This window comes from Calypte anna, chromosome 2 (assembly GCF_003957555.1).
Source record: "Calypte anna isolate BGI_N300 chromosome 2, bCalAnn1_v1.p, whole genome shotgun sequence".
In the NCBI taxonomy this organism is placed as follows: Eukaryota; Metazoa; Chordata; class Aves; order Apodiformes; family Trochilidae; genus Calypte; species Calypte anna.
The window spans coordinates 103,366,078-103,390,727 of NC_044245.1; the positions used below are offsets into that span (position 1 = coordinate 103,366,078).

The 24,650-nt window shown below is 35.6% G+C and overlaps 1 protein-coding gene across 1 annotated transcript in view; it reads right to left on the minus strand.

Annotated features, from left to right (window-relative positions):
• Positions 1–24,650, minus strand: part of ROCK1 (Rho associated coiled-coil containing protein kinase 1) — an 83,522-nt gene that overhangs the window by 19,592 nt on the left and 39,280 nt on the right. Inside the window, 20 exon segments of the mRNA XM_008497595.2 lie at positions 141–306; positions 831–839; positions 841–1,020; positions 1,262–1,350; positions 2,811–2,904; positions 5,508–5,673; positions 7,482–7,576; positions 8,933–9,002; positions 9,653–9,837; positions 10,695–10,855; positions 11,779–11,929; positions 12,976–13,082; positions 13,978–14,224; positions 14,349–14,440; positions 14,835–14,970; positions 15,505–15,553; positions 17,111–17,199; positions 21,104–21,170; positions 23,999–24,158; positions 24,349–24,440. Coding sequence (XP_008495817.2) covers positions 141–306; positions 831–839; positions 841–1,020; positions 1,262–1,350; positions 2,811–2,904; positions 5,508–5,673; positions 7,482–7,576; positions 8,933–9,002; positions 9,653–9,837; positions 10,695–10,855; positions 11,779–11,929; positions 12,976–13,082; positions 13,978–14,224; positions 14,349–14,440; positions 14,835–14,970; positions 15,505–15,553; positions 17,111–17,199; positions 21,104–21,170; positions 23,999–24,158; positions 24,349–24,440 — 2,405 coding nt within the window.

Here is a 24,650-nt window from a genome sequence, read left to right on the forward strand (position 1 = left end):
CTAACAACAAAAAAAGTAAGTGTGGATGTGATACAGAAAGAGACAGCTCTGATTTTAAAAGGCAATAGTTTGTTTGAAACAACCTTCTGAAACTATGTATATGTACAAAATCAAGTAGTTCAGATATGCTTTTCTCTTACCTGAAAGATTTCCATCTGTTTCATCTGTCTGGAGACTCGCGACACTGGAAGAATCCATTCCTTGCTGCAGGTCCAAAATTTTCCTTCTCAGTTGTTCTATGTCACTCTCTTTACTATCCAGCTGCATCTGGAGCTCATTTCTGTATGTAGATTCTTCTGCTAGTTGCTGTATTTACATACACATGCATAGTTACTGTGATACCAAAATATGGCAGCAAAGTATTCTGAAAACAAAACTCATTACTTTTTTTAATCTCTCTAGGTACTTTTGATAGCCTAAATTATTATAGAACAAGTCCTTCATTCAGATTTTGGAAAACAATTAAAAAATCAAAGACCCAGCAACACATTCAAGCACAAAAACAGTCTGGTTAATCTGTTAAATTACCATTTGTTTTGAGAAGGAAATGACCTACAAATTAAATAAATGGCATAAATAGTATGCTAAACAGCACTTGGTTTTTCAGTCTTTCAGAATCTAACCAATAAGCTTCCAGTTAAGAATTTAAGAAAGGGGAAACTAATGAGAAATAGCACAGTTGCACAGTTGTCAAGTTCTCTGCATCACTAACATTCTGTAGCCTCAAAACATCTGAAAGAGAACTTGTTATATTTCCAAGCAGACTAGGAGGTACACGTTTTTCCAGCTGAGAGGAATTCCACAGTGTGACAAAAAATGTAGTATTTTACCGCTTGCATTTTCATTGAGCTCCTTTTGGTATTTCACTACCATCTGATTGAATTTTTCTTTTTCTTGATTAAGCTCTAACTGGAGCTTTCGGTTTTCCTTCTCTTTCTTCCTCAAATCTTGCATGTTAGCTTTCTTTCTGTCTATTTTAAAATCTTTCCGGTTCATTATCTCAGCCAGTTTGTTGACAGCCTGTTAAGAAAGAGAAAAAGGAAAAACCAGTAAGAAAAATTATACATAACACATATGTTTAATACAGAACTTTTAAATTTGAAACTTAATCTTTCAACTGTAAATAATAACAGTGCATATTATACATGACAGTTATTATAAACTTATTCTCAAAGGATCAAAGAGTTAGTTTCACAAAAAATAAACAAAATATATCTGATATGCAAATAAATTTTTTATTAAATTGCTTTAAAAGTTATACCTGTGTCTTCAGAGTTCTTTCAGTGCTAATGCTCTTCTCATAGTGCATTTTAATGTTATTGATTTCCTCCTCTTTTTTGATTTTGTATTCTGTTAAAATAATATTCAACTTTGAGTTATTTTCAGACAAGGTAAATATTTCTAACTCTAATCTCTTCTACAATTGCATCTGTTTTTTTTCTTCGTTTTCCAGCTATGTCATTTAATGTGCAAAATACAGTTTGCAACAATAAAAGTTACTAGTTTAACGCTACTGTAACGATAGAAAATTGATACAAGGATGTATCAGAAAGACAACAAGATAAAATAACAAAGCCAACATATGCTTTTATGTTTCCTGATGATGACTAAGCTTGCTGTACCATTTCCTTCCTGTTCGCACTACCAAAACTGTTTCTGAGGTATCAAAAACAATTGTCAGTACTCACACAGAATAAGACTGATATAACAGATTCTCAAATCAGGAATAAAGAGAACATGGGGAGTAGCATTTTCTTTAAAAAAAAGGAATAGCTTTGCTACACTCCCCTTCACCCGTCACACATCAGTTACACAATTCTACCAAGTTTTCTGTCACACCTCCAGTCTGCTCACTTGTTCCAAAAGTTTCTAGAAGTATGCATTTCACTGATAAGAACTTCCTCACCAGAACTAAAGAACAATTTTCAAGTACTTAAAATTAACAAACTCCATAAAATAAAAAATACAGAAAACTGCCTGCTCATCCAATCCCTGCTATTACAGGGAAGTTCTGCAGAAATGCAGAACTAAAGGAAAACATTTTCGTATGCCTTCCTGCCCACAAAGCGTTTGCAGCAGCACTGGCAACTCAACTGATAAGGACTTCACTCTCTTAATTAACAGCTATTAAAGCATGCATTGCTGTTTTATAATGCTTGTTTAAATGCAAAATCATGGGAGTAAACTGAATAATAAACCTCCCATGTAGTCAGAATGCATGTAAACAGAACATCAACCCACTGATACGCACGAGATCACAACTTAAGATTCTGAATCTAAGTGAGATCTTCAGGAAGTTGTAATACTGACACTGTTTTATTGTAAATTCTGGAGACAGGAACCAAAACTATAATAAACACATTGTGTGCAATATGAAATGAGTAAAATACTTTTCATTAATAACTTTTATGCACACAACAGCATGACTGGCAGAAGAGGGTTAAGCAGACAATATGTGGATAAGCTACACTGGACAGGCATTCCTGTCTATGCCCACAGGAACTTGGACCTAACTTGTTTTTAAAAGTGAGGAATGACTGGGAGCAGGAACTCACATTTTCCTACCTGCTACAGCTGGTTTGTTTTCAACAATAAAGGCAGTCCACAGAAATAGACGCAATACAGTAAAAAACCTAGCAATTTACATTTTAGATGTATTTTCAAGATTGAAACAATGACTTATTTTTCAACAAGGCCAAAGTAATAGGAACATAAACAGCAATGTCCTCTCTCATTTCCATTTTACCATTCACTCTTCACATTCAATTGTGCTTTATAACAGATTAATTAAAACTCCAAACATGACATACCTTCCTCCTGTTTCTTAATTTTTTCACTGATCTCTGAATTTTCCTTTGTTATTAAATCAACGTCTCTGGTTAACGTGTTGTTAGTTTCTTCCAGCTACATGGAAAAAAAAACATTTTAAAATAAAGAAATTGCCATAATTCTAAAAAATATTTTAATACTATTATTTCAATTACCCTTACATCTAAACCAGACATTTACTTGGAACTTCTTCAGATTATTAAAAAAAAACAACTGCTTAGCTTTCAAACTGGATTTTAAAAAACGGTACTTTTCTAGTAAACTGCAATGATTTACCAGAACACTCAAAATACATTTATTCCAAGAAGAATTTTTATTTTTAAATTGTACTTGTAGAAGTGACTACACTGTAGCATATAATTAAAAACTCAGCTTAAGTAATTGTCAGTTAGTGACTGTGGCAATTTTCAACTACCTATGGTACTTCTGAAGAAGTAGTATCTAAAAACCTGATCCAGAGAGAAAAGCAGTTGATAGACAATTCAAGTCCAGTATTCAGGGCTGGAGTAGATTCTTGGGATCTGCTGCTTAATAATTGTCATATGTAATGAAAAGCAGATATAGTCAGCATAAAAAGAAAACTAAATTTGGTCTGAGTCAAATCACACAAAGGTAAATATGTACATAGGTTCGGAAAAAAAAAAAAAAAGGAAATCATAATCATTACACTTCATAGCTATAAGAATACACAGTCAAGGTAACTTTGCTAACCACTTAATAAATATGTATTAAAAAACAGACATAACTGCATTCTCTGAAAAAAGGTTTTGTTTGAAGCATATAGAAATTATTGTATATCAGGCTGCCTGGCAAAATCAGTAGAATATTTGTAATCAAACATATTGACAAGAAGGTTTTCCTTCAATGCCACAGACAATCTTGTAAATGCTTCTTAAGAAACGGTGGCGTTCAGGAAATCTCAAGCTTATAAAAGAAAACACGTGTAACAAACACCACTTCCACCATCTTTACACAGAGAAGGAAAATCCACAGTAGCACAAACAGAAAGCCTTAAGTAACTGATCTGAGTTCATAGAATCACAGAATGGTTTGAGCTGGAAGGAACATTAAAGATCATCTAGTTGAAACCCTCCTTTAAGGGCAGGAACACCAGACCAGGTTGCTCAAAGCCCCATCCAACCTGGCCTTGAACACTTCCAGGGAGGGAGCAGCCACAACTTCCCTGGGCAAACTGTGCCAGTGTCTCACCATCCTGACCCTGAAAAATTTCTTCATGATGTCTAATGTAAATTTACCCTCTTGCAGCTTAAAACCATTATCCTTTGTCCTGTCACTAAATTTGCCCCTGTACTCAGCACTGGTGAGGCCACACCTCGAGTCCTGTGTCCAGTTCTGGGCCCCTCAGTTCAGGAAGGATATTGAGGTCCTGGAGCAGGTCCAAAGGAGGGCAACCAGGCTGGTGAAGGGACTCGAGCACAGACCCTATGAGGAGAGGCTGAGGGAGCTGGGGCTGTTCAGCCTGGAGAAGAAGAGGCTCAGGGGAGACCTCATCGCTCTCTACAACTCCCTGAAAGGAGGTTGTAGCCAGGGGGGGGTTGGGCTCTTTTCCCAGGCAACTCTCAGTAAGACAAGAGGGCAGGGTCTTAAGTTGTGCCAGGGGAGGTTTAGGTTGGACATTAGAAAGAATTTCTTTATGGAGAGAGTGATCCGGCATTGGCATGGCTGCCCAGGGAAGTAGTGGATGCTCCTTCCCTGGAGATATTTAAAAAGAGACTGGATGTAGCACTCAGTGCCATGGGCTGGTAACTGCAGCAGTAGTGGATCAAGGGTTGGACTTGATGATCTCTGAGGTCCCTTCCAACCCAGCCCATTCTATGATTCTAAATGCCCCTGTGAAAAGTTCCTCCCATCTTTCCTGTAGCCCCCGTCAGCTACTGGAAGGCCACTATAAGGTCTCCCTGGAGCCTTCTCTTCTCCGGGCTGAACAACCCCAACTCTCTCAGCCTGTCTTCACAGGAGAGGTGCTCCAGCTCTCTAATCATCTTTGTGGACTTGCTCCAAGAGCTCCATGTCCTTCTTGTGTTGGGGGGGTGTCACACTTAGAGGTTTACTGAAGTCTTACACCCCTAGGATTCTTAAGATGATCTGCTTGCCTGATGCTAAATGGGGATAAACAATGATAAAATAGCTATGCAAAATAGGGCTTGCTATTTGAAACTCGTCAGTTAAGACATTTATCAACCTGTTAATAACATTCAAAAGCTACACTATAAAGTACTTTCAAAATTTTCATTTTTTTATAGTTTGTTTTTTTTTAAATAGTTTAGTAGTGGGAGGAAATTCAAGACTTCAAAGGTGCTCTTTTGTTTGTTTTTTTTTAAAGACTAGGTAATTTTGCAATAGGAGACTAATACAAAGCTTCACTTATTTACAAGAGTTTAAAAATACATTGAACAGTGACAACAACTAATTGTAGGAGGTTTAATAGCTGAATTATAGACACTCGCTGGATTTTCAATCTGACTTGGATTCAGCAAGTCTGCAGTTCTTCAGGAGTTCACACAAAGGGATTTATGTGTTTGTGGTTCCAACAGAGTCCAAAACTCAGATACTTAAATTATGACCATAACAAGACTTTATAAATTAAAGTAAAATGATTAACTCCTGTTTACAGCTGCAGTACATATGTAGGTATTAATTACAGTGGAATGATTTACCCTTCTTATGATGCTGTCCTTATCAGTCATTTCTTGCCTATGTCTTGATGCTGCTTTTTTGCTTTCCTGACTCAGTTCAAAATACTGTTCTTCAAGGAGTGCTCGTGCCAACCGTTCCGACTCAGCTTTGGTTTCAGCTAAATCCAACTGGGTTGTGAGCGTTTCTCTGTGAAAAAGACATTAAGACTTTGTTCTCCTATGCAAAACATTTCAAATTTTCAGAAGATTAACAAACCCAATTTATACCATTCAGGTAGTTATAATTATCTTGGTTTCTTGAGAAAAACAAGGTTTACAAAACCACACTCCATACACTTCTATCTTTTGATAGCTCTCACAAGCTAAATTATTAAATTAAAATTTCAATCATCCATGAAACACCAACCCTTAGGAAATCAGATGTCAAACTCTCCTGCCTTTGGAGAACAAAAAATAAAATTAAATTACATGTATAACGTGGTCCATCAAAAGACACTTTATCAGCATTAGCTACTTTTTCACACAAGATTACTGCCTATGAAGAAGTGAGTTCCAGACTGTTTGGACAATAAGGAGAACAATATCAAGTTTCTGAAAACATACAGTGGTTCCATGCAACCTTTCACAAAAAGGCTTGCAAAGCCCAAGAGGCAAGGGGCAGTAACTCAGGTGCAGTTATCAGTTGTCTCACTAATGTATACACGATGTCTAACTAGTTCAGCATGTGAGCCAAACCTTCTCCTTCTTGCCTGGAGTTCAGGCAGAGCTCCTATATATTTATCTGGAAAGGAACCCACACACAACATGGTGGCCAGTCCAGTATCCACAGGTCAGATGTACCCTGTAACTTGTGACAGAGCCCACAGCATGCTGAGATGGCAGTGACAATACATTGCTGCAGTACAGGCTCATCATAGATGCCTGCCTGCACTACAAAATAGAGATTTATGTAATGAAAAACATATTGCTATGAAGTTCACTGATTTGAAACATTTGTAGTAAAAAAGTAACTGTTGAAGTATACTCAGAATTTTTCACAATTCCCAAAGCTGTACACAGGTGAAAAAGGTTTATGATGAACACAAGATTTTGGAGTGCAGTGAGGGAACATAATAAAACAAGTAAGAAAAGAGAAAAAAAGTGTAAGAGAACTAAAGAAAGCCTTTGCTTCCTTTGCCTTTCCCCCCCTCCCTTTTTTCTTTTTGAAGTTGTATACTACCCCTGAACAACTTTGCATAGACAGGTATTTTCCTCCTATACCGTATTTATGAACTTAACATCTTTCTCCCTTTCTTAGCCCCCTTAAATGCATTATGAACACTGTACATAATTTTCCTTTCAATTGCTTTGCAATGCTGATGCTCAAGAAAAGCTCTGCTTCATGGATAAGGCTACAGTTTCTTTCTTCAGAATATATATATTAAATAAATTAACAAATTGGGAAAACAAGCTGAAAAATATTTCCTTATTTGCTAACTTAAAAACAGTACATCACAATCAATGGTTGTTAGATTAACTGTCTTCACTGTAATCAGATGTATACGAAATTTTGAATTGCATTTTCTTTACCTTTTTCTCAAATTACTCTATTAGTTATAGAAATATACCAAGTAATTATCAGGATAATACAATCAATTTTTAGTCAAATTTTCATCAAATTTTTGAAGTTATTAGTCAAACAAGATGATTATCATAAACTGTAATGTTTTTCCAAAATTATGTATCTTCCTAAATTCTCAAAAGTCATAATTTTTCTTCCAGACAGTATAAATTGAGTCCAATCCATTTGTATAACAATAACAATAATTAGCTTTGTGAGTCAGTACAGGTGGCATCCTATCTATATGCCATTTTACAAGGTGTTAATGGAACACTTTTGAGACCTGTATTTTTCCAAAGGAATTAAACATTTTCATTCTTGATTCAAAATCTTTAACAGTGAAACTATATTGTATGGAAAAACTTGTGTCTATTTGAGAAATGCAATGTACATACTTTTCATTTTGCAATTCCTGCATTTTTCTTTGAGTTTCTTTATTCTTTTCATCAATTTCTTCTTTCAGCTCTTTAACCTGAGTTTTATAAAGTGTCTGTAAAAGAAAGCATAAAAAGAAGAATCACAATACAAATTCCATGGTGAGATTCTTCATTGTTTTCACACCATTTGGTTTGAATCTGTCAAACCCAAACACGTGCCAGTACTGTCTTTAGTGGAATTTCCTCTTTCCTGCCTGAGATTCTCCTTTCCAGTTTCCCTTGTGTAGGTAATTTAATGAGACTGGGTCAAGTTTTCCACTTTTCTAGTCTAGTTCCCTACACAGTTGTACAAACACACCTGCTGACAAAAAAGAAGGCAGGCACTAGGCCACAACTGACCAGGTCTCCTGGAGACATCATGACAAAACTGCATCCTGCTGTAGCATCACTGTGGCAAAATGTTACAAACAAAATACTGCTCTATGCACCCACCTGTTACATTCTGTTTGCATCCATGTATCTTATCTCTTAGACTCCACATTTTTTAGGCACAGACCTTATCTGAATAACTGATTCAACAGAACTCTGACTCACATGGATGACTTGGTTTTAATTACTATATTGTTATTATCATCACCACTAATTCTGAAAGGTAAATTTTATCTTCTGTAGTGATTTTGTTGAATATTCAGATTGAATTACGAATGTCTTCTTTAAAACACATGCCAGTGAAAAAAAGAGAAAACTGAGAACAAAACACAATACTCTGTGTCTTATTAGGAGCATGCTATGGAGAAATGCTCAGAAGTCAAAACACAATCGAAATACAACCACATGCAGTTTAGCAAACAAAACATTTTTACTGCATTTAATGAATTTTTAGGTATTTTTCTAAGTAAAATTAAACTGTCCATATTCACAAATGTGTCTGCACTCCAGCCATTATAAAGCATCTCATGCTATTGTTTCTATTCACAGAAATGAAACCAATCAATCTAAATTTGTGAAATATACAATTTGGCTATCTGGAGTACAGAATACAGCTCTTCAGGGACTCAGGTGCTGACAAGGTATCTTTTTAGAAGGATGCTGAATATGTGCTACTGTATCTGTGGCTGTTAAATATACTTATGGTATATCAGTAGCATAGAATTTATTCCAGTAAGTACACTTACTCTAATAAGTTTGAAATTATGTCAGAAAATCTCCTTTCCAACCTCAAGACAGGAACTAATGTAATAAATTATTCAGCTAAGAGTTACTCATAACACATTAAATTTGACAAACAATTACAAAAGACAGACTATCTAATGTTCTCTAATTTTTTGTGCCATGTATTTCAAGCAGGATTTTAACAATTGCTGATTTATGCCAGGTTGTTCCACAGATTCAAAAAATTTCAGTATGTCATTCACTGTTCAATCATTTCATGTCAAAATGTAGCACTCAAAATTCTTCACAAGTCTTACCGAAAAATACTGCTCAGCTTCAAGCTGATCCTGAAGCTCACGCATTTGACCTTCATTTCCTCTGTACTGTCTTTGAAGGAATAAAAAAAGAACATATAAATACTCAGCTACTAACAAATGACAAAGACTGACTATTTCTACCCAGAACAGCATCCTATGAAGATTCCAAATTTGGTACACACACAATTTCACTAAGCCCAACCATTTGCTGTACCCTAAAATTCGAATTTAATTACATTCTTTATTCTACCCTGATGACAGTTTCAGAATGTAATTAAGAAAACAAGTAGTCTAATTGGAGAAATGTTAAGTCAGCAGAAGGAACACATGATGGAAGTCTAATTAGTGGAAAATGTCTCCAATCAGCTTGAGAAATGTTAAGAATTAGGTAAAGAGGAAAAAAGCTATTGACTCCCTCAAAACTAAGTCCCATATGATGTAATAAACAGTATCACAGTCCATCCATAAAGAAGTCACTCAAATAAAATGTGTCTTGACATTGAATCATGAGCCAAGAATTATTCTGCATCATAGCTCATAACAAAAATATTCCTGCACTGAAGGGTACAAACAGAAATCATAACATGCAGCTAAAAATATTCTTTTAGTTTAGGAAAAAGTGCCTATCTACCAGCAAACTTTTTTCAATAACAGGAACAGGCAAAACACTACATTTATAATTAAGCAACATTTTCCATTTCACTTCAGATTTTTACTTACTTGGCAAGCTGAGCCAACTCAAATTCCAGTAATCTCTTTGCTTCCAACAACGTATTGATTTCCTGTTTCAGCTGCTTCTCAGAACCTTTCAAGTTATCTGCTTCAAAAGCTTGTGCCTTTAATTCATTCTGTGCCATTATTCGTTTATTTGCCTCTTGTTCTAGCTGAAGTGTTAGATTCTTTACCTAAATGAGAAATATTTCACTTTCGGATCAATTGCTGAATAACCAACTGCATGTAGTTTAAAGTGTTCCATATATGGATTATTTTAAGTCAAATGCCATTGCCTAGATGCACTGTGCAATGTGTAAAAATATTCCTCTATCTTCAAACACTTCAGTGGAATAATCTGACAGAAAGCTGCTGCCCTTACAGAAAGTACTGATATGACATTGCATGATGATAAAGCTTACCCATACTGAGAGTTTATTTCGAAGTCCCAAATGTGTTTTAACCTATCATAAAGGCAAGCATGGAAAACACCTAAATTTTCTGCTGAAAGGTCCTGCAAGAAGTTGGATTTGAGATCTCAAAAAGTTTCCATTCCAGAAAAAAATTCTGCTTATCAGCTATATGAAAACTAATTCACACAGGTCATGCTCCCCAACAAAGATGCTATAACCTTCACTCCTAGCATCCTGTAAAAAAAATTATGGATAAACCTATTATTCTTAATACCTAGTTTTCCCACTTATATATTTAATTTCTTTGAACAGATGCTTTTCTGAAGAATGCAAACTCAGAACTGCAAGCTAATCAGATTACACAGTCAAATCCACAGGCAAATTTTTTCTTTAAAAAAGAAGAGGAAATGCAAAAAATTGCATTATGTTAAATGAAGTGTTCAAATAGGTAGGGCATCCAAAAGCAAAGAAAAAAGTGGAAATTGCCAAACACCATTTAGGCCAACTGTTTTCAGTTCCACTGAGAGGTGTATTGTATAAGAAACTCGGAGTAAGTGAATTTAATTTTGTATTTCTCAATGCAACTATAATATTTCTTGTTCACAGAGAAAATTGTTAGTGATGAACGTTATACATACTTCATCTTCCAGTCGTTCCTTTTGCTGAAGGAGGTGTTCTAGTTTCTGCTGAGATTGCTTTAGGTCAAAGTCCAGCATGGAACACTGTTTTTCAGCTTGAACTATTCGATTTTCAGCCTTTTCTCTGGCTGCCCTTTCTTCCTTTACTTTTTTTTCCATTTCTAGACAAGATCAGGGAAAGAAAAACAACAAAAAGGCATATGTAATGTAGCATCTGCAAGAATGCTTTTGTAAACACAGTCTTAAATATCCTAATATTTTTCAGGCCCTCTTGTTCAGCTATTTCAGATCTTCTGCTGTTACATGGACTGATTATTAAGTAAAAACTTTCTGGCATGATTACAAGAAACACTGGAAGAGAAATATAATTCAAATTTGTATTCAAAGCATTGGAGTATTATCATGACAACCCCACAACATAAATAGCTAATATGAATAGTTATACTTAAAAATGTAGATTTTTGAAGTAATAATTATGAAATAAAGACAAAGTTTATTTTCCATGAATGGACAGTAGGGGGAAAGGAAAGAAATGCTACCATATATGTTGACTTTCTGAAAAGTTACAAACTACACATGCAGATACCAATAACCTTCAGCAAGAAAACATATTTCATTACAAAATGTCTGATCCATGGATACATGTCTATAGTAGAAACTTCATTATTTCACACAAGCCTAATACAACACCAATATTTTAATCCAGTGACAAAGGAATGAATTATCTGACTTATGTCTTGATAATACATTCTTTCAATTCCATTTATCATTTAGTCAGAATTTCAGAGTTCAATATTTTTAGAAGCTGAGGAAGGCTTTGAACTGCAAACACACTAAGATACTCAAAACATTAAGAAACAACACAATTTTTATGGCACAAGTACCATGTTAGAGAAAATAATTTTAAAGGTGTATTTTTCATTAAGTGTGTTTTAAGATTTTGATATGCATTTTCTTAATACAAGGGATTAAACACATAACAGTACTACAGTATAAGACAATGTGTATAATGTCATAATGTCATATGTCATAATCAAAATACCTTTTATTATGTATTTACCTGTAACTTGAAAGAAACACTTACCACACATTGCAACTGATCTTGCCTCCTCTATTGACTGATGCTTGTCAGTTAACCGAGCTTTAGTCACTTTGTGTTCATTTACTTCCTGTTCTAACCGGTCTTGTAATGACTTGAGCTTGTAGTTCAAATCTATCTCTAAATTATTCTTTTCCTAAAGATAAGAAAAAAAAGTTATGGATTTCTATAATATTTCTACAATAGCTGAGTGAATCACACCTCCTTTCTTCCCTTTTTAGTGTTTCTTTTCTGTCATGAAGAAATTATCAATGCTATTTTCTAGGCTTAATAAAGAATGGTAACATAAAAGCTGAACTCCGTGCTCTGGAGAAATAAAGATAATGGAAACTTCTCACCTAAGCTGGAAACAATCCACTGACAACACTATAGCACAGAGGAATCTGAATTACTGTTATCTGGATGCAATTCTGCTACTTCACTATTGGGACTGCCAGCCTTTAACTGCAACTCTTGAAAAAAGCCCTGGAGATAAGCTTTGAGAGATACAGTCTTGCCTTTGGATTGCTGCTTCCTGTGAGACCAAACGAGGACACTTGCACTTCTTGCACTTTCCCTCATATATAGTAGTCATATCTCTTTAGTTTACTTGGATAGACTACACAGCCCAGCAAATCTTTACCTGACTTCAAAACATCAGAGTTAACTACATTATAAAACTTTCTCCATATCTGGAGAAAGGGTGTAGGATTTCCTTTTACTCTTCTTTACTTGTTTCTCCCTCTTGGGCCAGGGATCAGATGCTGTTACCATTCTTCAGGAAGGAAAGGAAAAATAGAAATGACTCAGTTCCAAAGTTCATCAAAAAGGTCTAACCACGATGCAGCCCAATTAAAATCCAGTGAAAACAAACTTAAATCTCAGGTTTTTAAAAAGTTCAATTCAAGAAGGCAGTGATAGTTTCATCAAGGAGAACAAAAATTACTTGCCACTGACAGAAGAGCTGGATCCTTCAATCAGTGAAAGACAAAATACAAATTTTACACCCAAAACTATACTTGAAAATTACCTGAGGACTTGTGACTATTACTATCCTGATGAGACAATAAATTAGCACTATTTAGCCATTTTAATATGAGACTGATGAAGAGCAAGATCACAGGACTTCGTAACATCAATACTATTTGAAAGCACAGCCAAAAGCTCACCAAAAACAGTAGCCTCAACAGTATTTTACCATACCTTTTCTGAATGATTAAGCATATCTTGTGCTTGCTTCCTTTCTGCTTCCACTCTTTCAAGATTGTTTTTAATGTTTTTTACTTCTTCTTGCAAAGTTGTAATCCGAACTGCCATAAGAAATGAAATATCATTCAATATTAATTACTTGACTTACTCAATAGGTTGAAAAGCCTTATTGATTTCTGGGCCTGAAATCTGTACAGCTTAAAATTCTGATGACATGCAAAGGCTGCACATTGTAAAGCAAACTGATCTTTTCAACCACTGCTTATGCATGCCATCAGTAACAATTCACAAAAAAACCATCACATGCCAAACTTGGAAACATCCCTCAATATCTAATATGCAAATTTTCTTCCATTAATACAAGTTCTGCTGTGGTATGCAGCAAGCACCTTTTCTGATGTTGTCTCCAGTAACACACAGTTATCACAGGAGGCATTAGCATAAGCAGAGTCATGAACTAGTGTGTCTGAATAGTTTCTATTATGAAGAATCAGGATTAGAAATGCTGAAAAGGTCCAAGCATCCTGAAAAAAGGGGTCCCACATCTGAACCCCTTCTTATGTTCTTCATCTAGCTTACGAAGCACCATGCTTTGTAAAGAAAACAAATGCAATTTAACAACAAAATAGCTCTCTCCAAAATGAAAGAAGAGCAAGCACAGGGCACAACAACTTGACTACTGCACGGAGGCAGTAAGACAACGTTATGTCTTCTCAAGCACAGTACCAGCTTATCAAATTTTTGAACCACTGGACTCAGACTTCTAGTCCAGGCAACCCCACAGACTTAGAATCAGTGTTTTCCTACACTTTGATTTTGAAATTCTCCCTCCCAAGAACGATTTACACATGACCAAGAAATAAGTTCCAATCTTCATAAACTGTTCTATTAAGCCACACTCAGTTTGCAGCTTGTTTTACCTCCCTTTATGTAACTGTACTTCAATAAATAAAATATCACAATGTTTTTGGTAAAGTATGAACACAGAAGAATTACCCTGTAGTTCTCCAATCATTTCTGATCCATGACTTCTGTCCCTTCGTTCCGACTCCAAAGCTGCTTGCAGTTGGTAATAATCTTTCTCCACCTGCAGTTTTGTGCTTTCTAGAACTCTGCATCTTTCCTGCAGTTCTCTATTCAGTGACTCTACCTGACTTAATGACTTGCTCATTTCTGTGTTACCCTTTCTCAGTCTTGCTGCTGTATCTGATTCCGTCCGTAGCAAGTCATTTGCTTCTTCTAGCTGTTAAAATAAACCAGACAAGATTCTCAAATATAAAAATTGTACCAGTTCTGTTACATTTGCATTCTCAGTACTGCTTCTCTTAAGAAAGAAGGAATGAAGGCAACAAACAGAAGCAACATACTTGTTTTTGTAACTGTGTTATCTTCTCATGGGTAATTTGAGAATGCTGACTGATTTTTTTCAAGTCTTCCATCTGATCTTTTAGTGTGGACACTAAAGAGAAATTACACCATTAATACATCAGATTAAAAAAAAATCCTTTGGTGGTTTTGTGTGCTTTTGTTTTTTTTTTCTGTCACACATACACACTCAAAGTCTTGGCATATAAAAGGTCTTCTGTTAGACTTTTTGCTTCGTATATACATTTGTACATCAAAATCTGTGCTTGCAGAATGACAATGCACAATACAGAGAACAGAATTTGGGAAGACAAAAAAATTATATTCTTGTTAAAACAAAAAAACCCCATCAAAATTCATGTTCATTAATTTATTACTTAAATGTACTTCGAAACTGCACAGCACTTAAGATGCCATGGTAGCAAATTATTTTCCAAAACACATCAGACACCTCTCAGCAGCACCAATGTTCAGACAACTCAGCATACCTTCATTTTCCACATTACGTCTTTTTTCATTCTCTTGTTCAATTTTTCTTTGGTAGTCATTTATCTTATGCTGCAAAACCATCTTTTCCTTCTCAATCTGAGACACAGTTGATTCCAAGTTCTTTCTTTGATTTCCCTAAAATTAAAAGCACTGGTGATTCCAGGTTAAATTCTGTGGAATGATCCCTCAACCAGCAGCTCTGCAACTAATAATGCGACTAATAATTTCCTTTCAACGAGTTTCTGACTTCCTTGAAAAAGTTTTCTTTCAAAAAGATGGCTTTTTTTAACTTTATTTAACAAATTAACGAAATTACTAGAAAAGTTACTTTAACATACGTAAAATACTAAAATTACTGCTAAGAGACAATATAAGGACTCAACAGAAAATCATCTAAGTATTAATTTTTAGACATTTTGGTACACTATGGAGAAATTGCAATGAACAAAACTAAGCAAAACATTGAGCAGAGGAAACAGAATTGAAACAGGACTCGCAGAAATCAAGTTTTTTGAAAATGTGCACAAATAAAATATACCTCCCAACACTATGTACTGAAATGTGATTGTTTGGTCTCAAATGCAGACATAGAAGAAATAGCCTAAATCATGGAAGAACTATCTACATTCTTCACCCAACTGATGTGGCTTCAGTGAGGAAAAAAATTACCTCTTCATCCAGTTCTTTCATTATCTTGTCTAGCTTTATATTTGAAGATCTAAAAATAAAGTAAAATAATTTAAATAATATTTGTGGATATATTATACAAATTGCTTTTCTAGTGAAATAATTTGGGACTATTATTAAAGGGAACATTTATATTTTGGCTAATGCTATTTTGTAATATACATTTGAAATGGAAGAAAACCATCATTACAAAACTTACATTATGTATTTATCAACTCTGCTTTGCTGTGGCTCAAACAAAACATAGTTTATGTAGACAACAGGCTGTCATTAAAATTACAATACTCTGGAGAATTGCTAAAACTTCCTCTAGTTGTGAACTTTGCAAATATCTGAAATGGTTCATTAATTCAACAGTACACAGCTCCCTGCTACAGACAAAAATATTTGAGTAACTTCACTTAAGAGTCCCTCTGTTGATGCCATGTATTAGAACATAGCACTAAGAGAGAGGGAGGCTAAGTGCAGGAAAACCTCAGTTAACTGGCAATAACATTGGCATATCCATTGCACTTTTGTAGCTAGCTATTCTTCAGAGATGATTAAAAAAAAAAAAGGGGGATCCAGACAAGGTTCCTTGGCAGGCACAGTGAGGAGCAGTTACAGCAACACACCCTATCTACTAACTCAGCAGCCAAGGAATGATGCATCAGAAGACACCGCTGTGCCCTGACAGCTTCAATAGTACTGCAGGAAGAAATTCACTGAACATCTTCTGAGCAAAGAACATGCTGCTGGTGGAAAGCAATCAGCACTCATGAACAGTGAGTTATGTTTAAGTAAATGACAGTGTAACACATTCTAAATTCTCACTGGACCACTTTGGCTCCCATTGCCCATTTACATGGTGCTTACAGCTACATACCATGGTACTAATTCACCAGCCTGAATTCCTCCTATATCCTGTACCTACTGCTGCCTCCTGGCTTTAGTTAGGCCTTCAAGAAAAGACTTCAAAAAAAGCAGCTAGCTGAAGGGGAATTCAGCTTACATGAATCTGTATTTAAAAAATTTATTATCAGAAAAGAAGATTCCAAACTGTTTGGTTGTAAGTGTAGCTGCAAGACGTGTAGATGTAGCAGCAAATTCTCATGGAGCTACTTCTTCAGCATGGTAGAAGCAAGAATTTAGAAAGCAAATAGTTGTTCTTATCTATCAATCAATCATGGGGGGGAAAAAGAAATGTGATTTTCCAACAAGTACCACATATTTAGGAAACAGACCAAGTTAATAATCCAATCTATTCTATTTTTTTAACGTAAAATACTGCATATAAAATCAGCAGGATCATTGTTACTACTGTCCAAAAAAACCACACATGAATTCAGAATAGCAGGTAAACTGAAATATTGAACTATTCAGAAAGAATGTGTTACACACAGGTGCAAATGGAAACAAAACATTTTCTTCATATGTTCAAGAAAACTTCAAATATTTTTTTAGAATGACTTAAACCTGTGCCTGGAACTCTCTTGGAGAACTACAATACCATTCTTACTGTTAGTTTTGTATTCCCTAAAGCAGTAATACAGAACTGAAGTGTTAGGAGTATTTAAATTATGTAAACAATTAAAGTTGAAAGTCTCACCTGCACTTTTGCTCCATTTCGTCTTTCAACTGCATTTCATTATGTAGTTGTTCTTCCAACTCATAGATCATCTTCTGCATATTTTCCAGCTTTAAATATACATTTGCACATGAAATAACATGCATTAAATTTTAAAATATCAAAAAAGTATTTCACAATATTTATTGCTTCTTATGTTGTATCACAGTTCACTTCTCTCTATACACTAGACTTCTACCTTATTAAAATGTGATCCCCCCCTCAAAATGTCTAAAAATAAGACTGAAGATATTACTGCCAGGATATAAAAAAGCATTTTAATTAGTCTCAAAATTTATTTTTCTAGCATGAACCACCACATATATTTTGCAACGCATCTTCAAGCTCTCAAGTCCAGGTACCAGAACCAGGCCTGTCAGTTATTAGCAATGGGGGTGAAATGCTGGTAACACCTCTTTAGTCAGAGGTAACTTTTACTGCTGTCACCAAACTAGGGTGGACAAACAATACACTACAATATAACATGTACTGTTTGCCAGCAAGATAAATTCAGAAATTAATTCTTCTCATGTAGTCTCAAAATATTATCTACCTTCTACTGCATCTCTGGGCACACTAATCTCACTCCAATATCAGCCAAATCCTCAGTTAACAAGATGGTGTCAACTTTAGGGAAGCGTTTTAAGTCAAGCCCATGCTAATTCACTTTTTGAAACATTTTCACTGATGATGTCAGGATTTCAACCTTAATTAGCTTTCCTACACTTCCCTCAACTGGAACTGTATGGAGAAGCATCACTGTCCTAACCTAGACTCTCTTCAAAGTAACATATTCAAGTGGTTCTCACCTTTTGCTTTCTTGGTCCATTTTATAATGTCAAATACTCTGACAATTACCTGTACCCTTTTGCACAACCATTCCAGAAAAAGGACCTAAAAAAAAGTTCCTCCTACACCTGCCTCTTTCTTTTTTTGTTGTTGTTTTTCTCAGAAAGTATGCTTAGAGAAACCAGAACTGCTCACCGTTATCATGAGAATGAGACAAATTACACTTGTCTCCATTCCTTCTTGATGTCAGCAGCAGGCATTCTCAGCAAGGGCTGCCATGTGCACAGTTCTAAACTAAGATTTAAGTTTGCAGACATATTAAAGCATGCTTTATCCATATTAAATGAGAAAGTTATAGGAGAGATTATTTTTGCCTACTTCCAGGCAAGCAATTTTCCTTCCTACTTTCAGTTTTTTCTCCTTCCTAGAAAAACAAAGCATGGAGCACTTAGGGGATCTCCACTTCTAGAGAGAACCTCATTTCCTCACCTTTCTTTCATCCACAATCTAAAGCTGCTCTGAAGTTCTTAGAGGAAGATCACAGACATGGCAACTGGGGTCTATGCATAAACTACATATTTTATATATGCATCACTCTATTTTATATATTTACCACTACCTACAAAGCCGTGTGAGAGCAAGGAATACTGGAAGAAACAGACTTCTAGCAGCTACAGATCAGCTCTGAAAAAACAACTGTTGGTGTGACAGATAACATAACATCATGTGGATGAGACAATGAGTCAAAACCCACGTAGATGGCCTCTAAATCTAAACTTCGAGGAAAAAGGAAGGAGGACCAGTATGCAACACATTTATCTCCTTGCTATGAACCACTGAGAAACCAAGAAATAAGATTATTTAAAGGAGAGCTCTCACTTTAGTAAAAAGGGATCACAGCCAATGCAAAACAATAAGGAGGTTTCAACATAATTGCTCTTCCATTTCTTGGTTACTCATGATTTTATAGGCCTTCCAGACAGGCTGCATAAAGCAACTAAATGGGTTAGATGAGGAACAGGTCCAAAAAGACATCTGGCAACTGACGCATTTCTGTACTGACTCCTACCAGTTTGGACTTCTATTGCCTCCTCTTACTTCTTTCTTTTTCTGGATATTTTACAGTGCTGTACCCCAAGGGGCCTATCTAAGCTTGCTGAGCAGTCTAATTATATTAGTATGAGAAGCAGGCTTCCAGAGAAGTTTTGCACAATCTGATATCAATAGACTAAATAATACCTTAGGAAAATACTGACTTACAATTAACTCAGTATAAAACTATTCCTTTATGTTTTAGTTTGTTCTCAGTTTCCATTTTGGGTAGGAGGAGGGGGAGGAAAGGAATATGGAAATGCCTGCCTACAGCCAAGAAAAATCCCTCTGGAATGGTCATACTTTTTTTGTTTGTTTGTTTTAAATCAGCATGGCAGCGTGTGTCTGGTTCTGCACCATGAACCATGAAGAAACCCAAAGACCCAGTGCAAAAGTATCTCATAATCTCCTCCTAATATCTCAACTGCTTACAGGTAGTTCTGGTAGCACTAAACCAATGAAAATAATCAAATCTTCCCAAAGGTTTAAAATTCAGTTAAAGAACATCAAATTCCATTTTTCTCCAACTTCATGGCCTAATTCAGTCATGTTTTACAAACTGCAAAATGAAATTAATTTCTTGGAAATTTCTGGCACTCAGTCCTTCCCAGAAGACATTCAGTATCATCCACACCAAAATGCAGACAGACCAGCCAGCACCTCATGTTTTATTTCCAGAACTAATTAATTTGCTAACCATGTGTCAACATTACCGTTTTCATTGCAGCATGTAATGAAAAAAAAAACATCTGAGAAAGAACTGTGGGGTAAAAATACCTGGCAGTAAAGATTTAACATTTATTTAAGCCTCTATCACTCACACCCTTCCAACACTTCACCTCCCAAACTGTTAAAATCACAAGACATTCAAATATACCTGACAATATGAACAGGACTCTTGAGGGATCTCAAACTACATGCAGGTGCCTATATCCCACTAATAAGGCCAGGTCCATTCAGAAACTCTCCTGAATGCCAATCAAATGCCAGCACAGAGCTTTAAATATTTGAAAATACTTGAAACTTCAGCTTAGATTTTAATTTTATCATAACAATAGCCAAGTGCTTAGGAGGAAAACAAAATTTATGGAACACATGAACAAAAAGAAATCAAGACACCTAAATGCAAGTTCAGTTAGCCCAATGAAGTACATAATCAGTTTCCCTACCTTTTAGAAATTTGCATCATTAATGATGAAATATCATTAAAAACTTTATATTGCAAGCTTAAGAGAAAAGGGAACATGCATCACTATCTGCTTCTCTTCTGCTTAAATGGAAAGCATAACAGAACAAAATACTAGAAAAGTCACAATCAAAGCCAAGAATATTTCTCTTAGAGTTAATTATCAAATTTTTTTACAGTGTTTCTTCTGCAAAGAATGCAATTTGTAAAATATAAGACCATTCTAAGCAAATAGCTTGATTTACACCAGAACTTACAAAGAATGCAAGCAAGCCTTGTTTTTAACACCTCAGTGTAACTTTGTGGAAACCTGACTGCCAAAAAGGTTGGGAAGCAGTACCTGAAAGAATTCCTGAGCATTTCTTGCTAGGTAAACTGTTCTATAAGTGCAGATCCTCAGTGCCCCAATTCCCAATACCTTATGGGACACCTTTGGGAAGGAGCAGAATACCCAAGCTTGGTACATTTTCTGCCACCTCCCACTTGGTTCACAAGAATTCCAGCTCCACTGTTAACCTGGCAGGTTGCTGGAAATCATGCACAGACTCAGACTCCATGACTGCCACCAAGCCAGCGTATACCTGACACCAGTAAGGCACCCTAAAAATACTGCACAAACACTTGGATATTTCTGAAGATAAAAACTGTGATGCAGTTCCACAAAAAGAGTACACAGTTTCAGCTATTTTATCCCAGTCCAGGAAACACCAATATTTTATGAGAAAATGAAATTCTGCTTTTCCAATAACTTTAATAGGCAGGCCACACTAAACAGTTAAAATTCATACATTATTTTCCATATCCCAAGCACTGAAATAATTGGAGACTTCTATAACTCATTTTTTTCCCATATATGCAACAGATTCTTTGCTAGGAACCAAAGAAGTTGAAGAATCAGTGAGACATACCACACTTTTATCGACACCAGAGCCCGTTCTGTTATCATTGGAATTTTCTGCAGAGACAGCTAAATACCTGTAACAACATTTAAAAATTTTTATTTTAGAGGCTGTTTGAATGCAAGGTTATGAAAAAAAAACAGAACATAATCATCCTAAACCGGAATCTGCAGATTTTTGCCCAAAAATGTGTAAAACCAAATAGTAACATATTCAGATTTTTCATTTCTGTATTCATTATAGTTTAAGATTAAGGTACATTTAACTGAAAATACCACAAACATCTATTGTAAAGGGTAAAGTACAAAAATGCAGTAGAAAACCTCTGGAAAAACAGATTTCTGCCAAATACTAGTTCAGCCACTTTTGTTTTTTTTTTTTTTAATAATCATTTAAAAAACCCTTTGCTTTCCATGGTTACAACACTGTCATTGGCTTCCATCCCATAAATATTTACTCAGGCACTTATGCAGTGAGTAGCAGCAATGAAGCGGACTCTGCAGAGATTGTGTAACTTCCAACACAGTTACTAAGAGTTCCACACAAAAAGTTTAAATAAACAGCCATTATTCTTATTTTACATGTTTTCTAAAAATATCACAAATTTCTATTTGTCAGGATTCTGAAAAGTCAGGTAAATAAGTACAAATCACTATCTTAAAATTCCTTTGTTATTTAATATGATATTGTTGGTCCCATAACTCACCTAGAGAGATGCAAACCACCTGCAACTACATCAGATTATGTGAGGAAAAACTCTCCAACACATGAACAGAGAAGATAGACAAACCACATCTTTTGTTTCACATGGATAATTTCACATATGCAAAATAAACCCTCCAAAAGATCGAGGAGGGTAAAATCAAAGACATCTCCAAAACGAAAGCCAAATTAAATATCCAGACTGTTTTCAGACAACTGAATGACCAAGAGGAAACACTGCAGTTCCCTACAGAAAGGGACTTGATGTCTTGATTACAAGAAGCCCCTATATTGTGCACATCAGAGCTGTTGAAAAGTGAGAATGTAATATTTAAACAGGCACAGCACCAGCTCCAACAGAATCCAGAAGAGAACATACAAGCCAGACAGGGCAGCAACGTGTTCATAGTTCAATAGTACACAACTCTATTTCCTCACTTAAAATCAATTATATTACAGCTGTACAAAGTATTCTATACCAAAAAGACTGCACTACTTCTTCCTTCAAGGACAGAATCATAAATCATAGAATCTGCCGAGTTTGAAGAGACCCATCCGGATCATCCAAGTCCAACTCCTGCCCCTGTGTAGAACATCCCAAGAATCACACGATGTGCCTGAGAGCATCAGCCAAACACTTCTTGCACTCAGGCAGGCTCAGTGCTGGGACCACTTCCCTGGGGAGACCATTCCACTGCTCAGCTTGCCTCTGGGTGAAAAACCTTTTCCTGATATCTAACCTAAACCTCCCCTGACTGAGCTTCCTAGCATTTTCTTGAGTCCTGTCTTGGGCCACAAGAGAGAAGAAATTAGAACCTGCCCTATCTCTTCCTGCAGTCACATAATTTTCCCAGATATCTGGTTCTTTAAACTCTCCAGCATACATTTTAACTATTTTCAATACAAAAAGGGAATCAAAGTTAGGATTAAAGGTTCAGCAAGCATGAATTGTTGCTTCAGGCTTTAAAACAATCACACCAGCAGAATAATACTGAGACCGTATTATGGCACAAAATTCAGTTCCGGGACAGTATTTTAGTTGCAGTAAGCCTATGAAGTTATGACAATATTCAGTAACAGAGTTCTCCAATGACAGCAAAACACCATACACTTAGTTCTCTAAATTCATGATACTGTCCCCCAAGAAGGAAGAGGGGAAGAGAAGAAATTGTGTTATTAAAAAGCTTTTGTATGCTGCTTCACCTTAAAAAAAATTAAAGCTTTTTTAAATCATGGGCTAAAATCAGAACAGTAAGTAAAATTCCTGAACTGCTGAACTCACACAGACTGTATGCAAAACTTGCAAGTCCTTCAGTGTCTTAGTACTGGAAAGCAATAACAAATTCAGCTCTTCACAGAGGTGGAAAGAATTTCACCACAGGCTTGGAAAAGTGGTTGCTTTTCTATCCAAGGATGAAAACCAGATTTAATTCCTTTAAGATTTTCCTATCTAGAAATGCTATTAATACTAATAGTCTCTATATGATGTCTATTACAAGTTTTAACCCATTTGAAGTCTGACACCCACTACAATTAACAGCAGCTTTCAAAAGTAAGAAAAAGCTAAAGATTTCTGAATGTAGGTATAGTTAACCATAGTGCCTACAGTAACAACTGAGAACTACTGAAAGCATAAATTAAAATAACTTAAACTGAAGTAATGTAAAATCTTCTAAGAAGCAGTGAGAACTGTAGGGCATTACAATCTCACTCTACAGTGGATGAATACTTTGAAAAAAGAAAAAGACAAAAAAGAAAAATTATGAAGCAGGTAACAGGTAAGTAAAAATTTTTTTTTTCTAGTAAGCCAGGGCTTAATTTATCACACACTAAATCACTGATGTAAAGTATGGAATCTTCATATACAGCTCAGGAACAGTAATTCACAATAAAACAAAAAACAGTCCTCTGTGGGCAGATCTGCTTAGTGGCAGTAACAGTGTATTTTTCTTGCTTGGTGTCTGCAGATCTATTGTATAATACTCTTCATACAAAGCAAGACATTCACAAATTCAGTGTGATATTTAAGGTACTGATGACTAGCAATACTGGTTCTCATTACTGAACTGTCAAAAGAACGCCATTTACTAGGATTTGAATCACTATTAAGAATCTGAAAAGGTTTGTCTTAAAATACTATTTGGAAAGAGTCAGAAAGTGTCAAATAAGAATACTCTACTACCTTGCTCTCTGCATACATACCGACGGTTGCTGTAATATGTAAATCCAACAAAAGGAAGTTGGTTGCCCACAAATGCTTTGGGTATGGGAAACGTTTCTTCCTCTCCTTTGTCTTCTTCCAGATCATCAAAATTACTAGTGTCTATGTCACTACTTAAATCAGGCACAACTGGTGCTACAGCTAGAAAAAAAAGCAGAACAGTATGTTAACAATCACTGTACTACTCCAGTGACACAATCAAGAATTCATGGAGAGAAGGATCTGTTTCCTTGATATAGAGTAACTAAAACTAAGTTACCTTAGAAAGAAATACAGAAGTCCTTTTTTAACGTATTTCATAAGCATGCATAATGCACAACATTATACTTACTGTCTCTCAGAGTTTCCCAAGCCCACTGATCATTTTTGAAGAAGAGGTGACGTTTAATTTCTTCTACGCCATTTCGTCCTAGCCTTACTTCCCTGTTAAAGAATGGTTTGGTTAAGCATGGAAGATTACACAGTTTGTTCTGAAGGAAAGCATAATCTAACAAAAAGACAAAAAATTAACCCTCACACTAAGGTAAGAAAGTCATAACTCGAAGTTTTCCTACAAAGATATCTGTAGGAGCACAGCAACTACATTAAGAACGGAGTCTGAAGGCAGGTTTTAACTCTGGTCCAGAAGTCCTG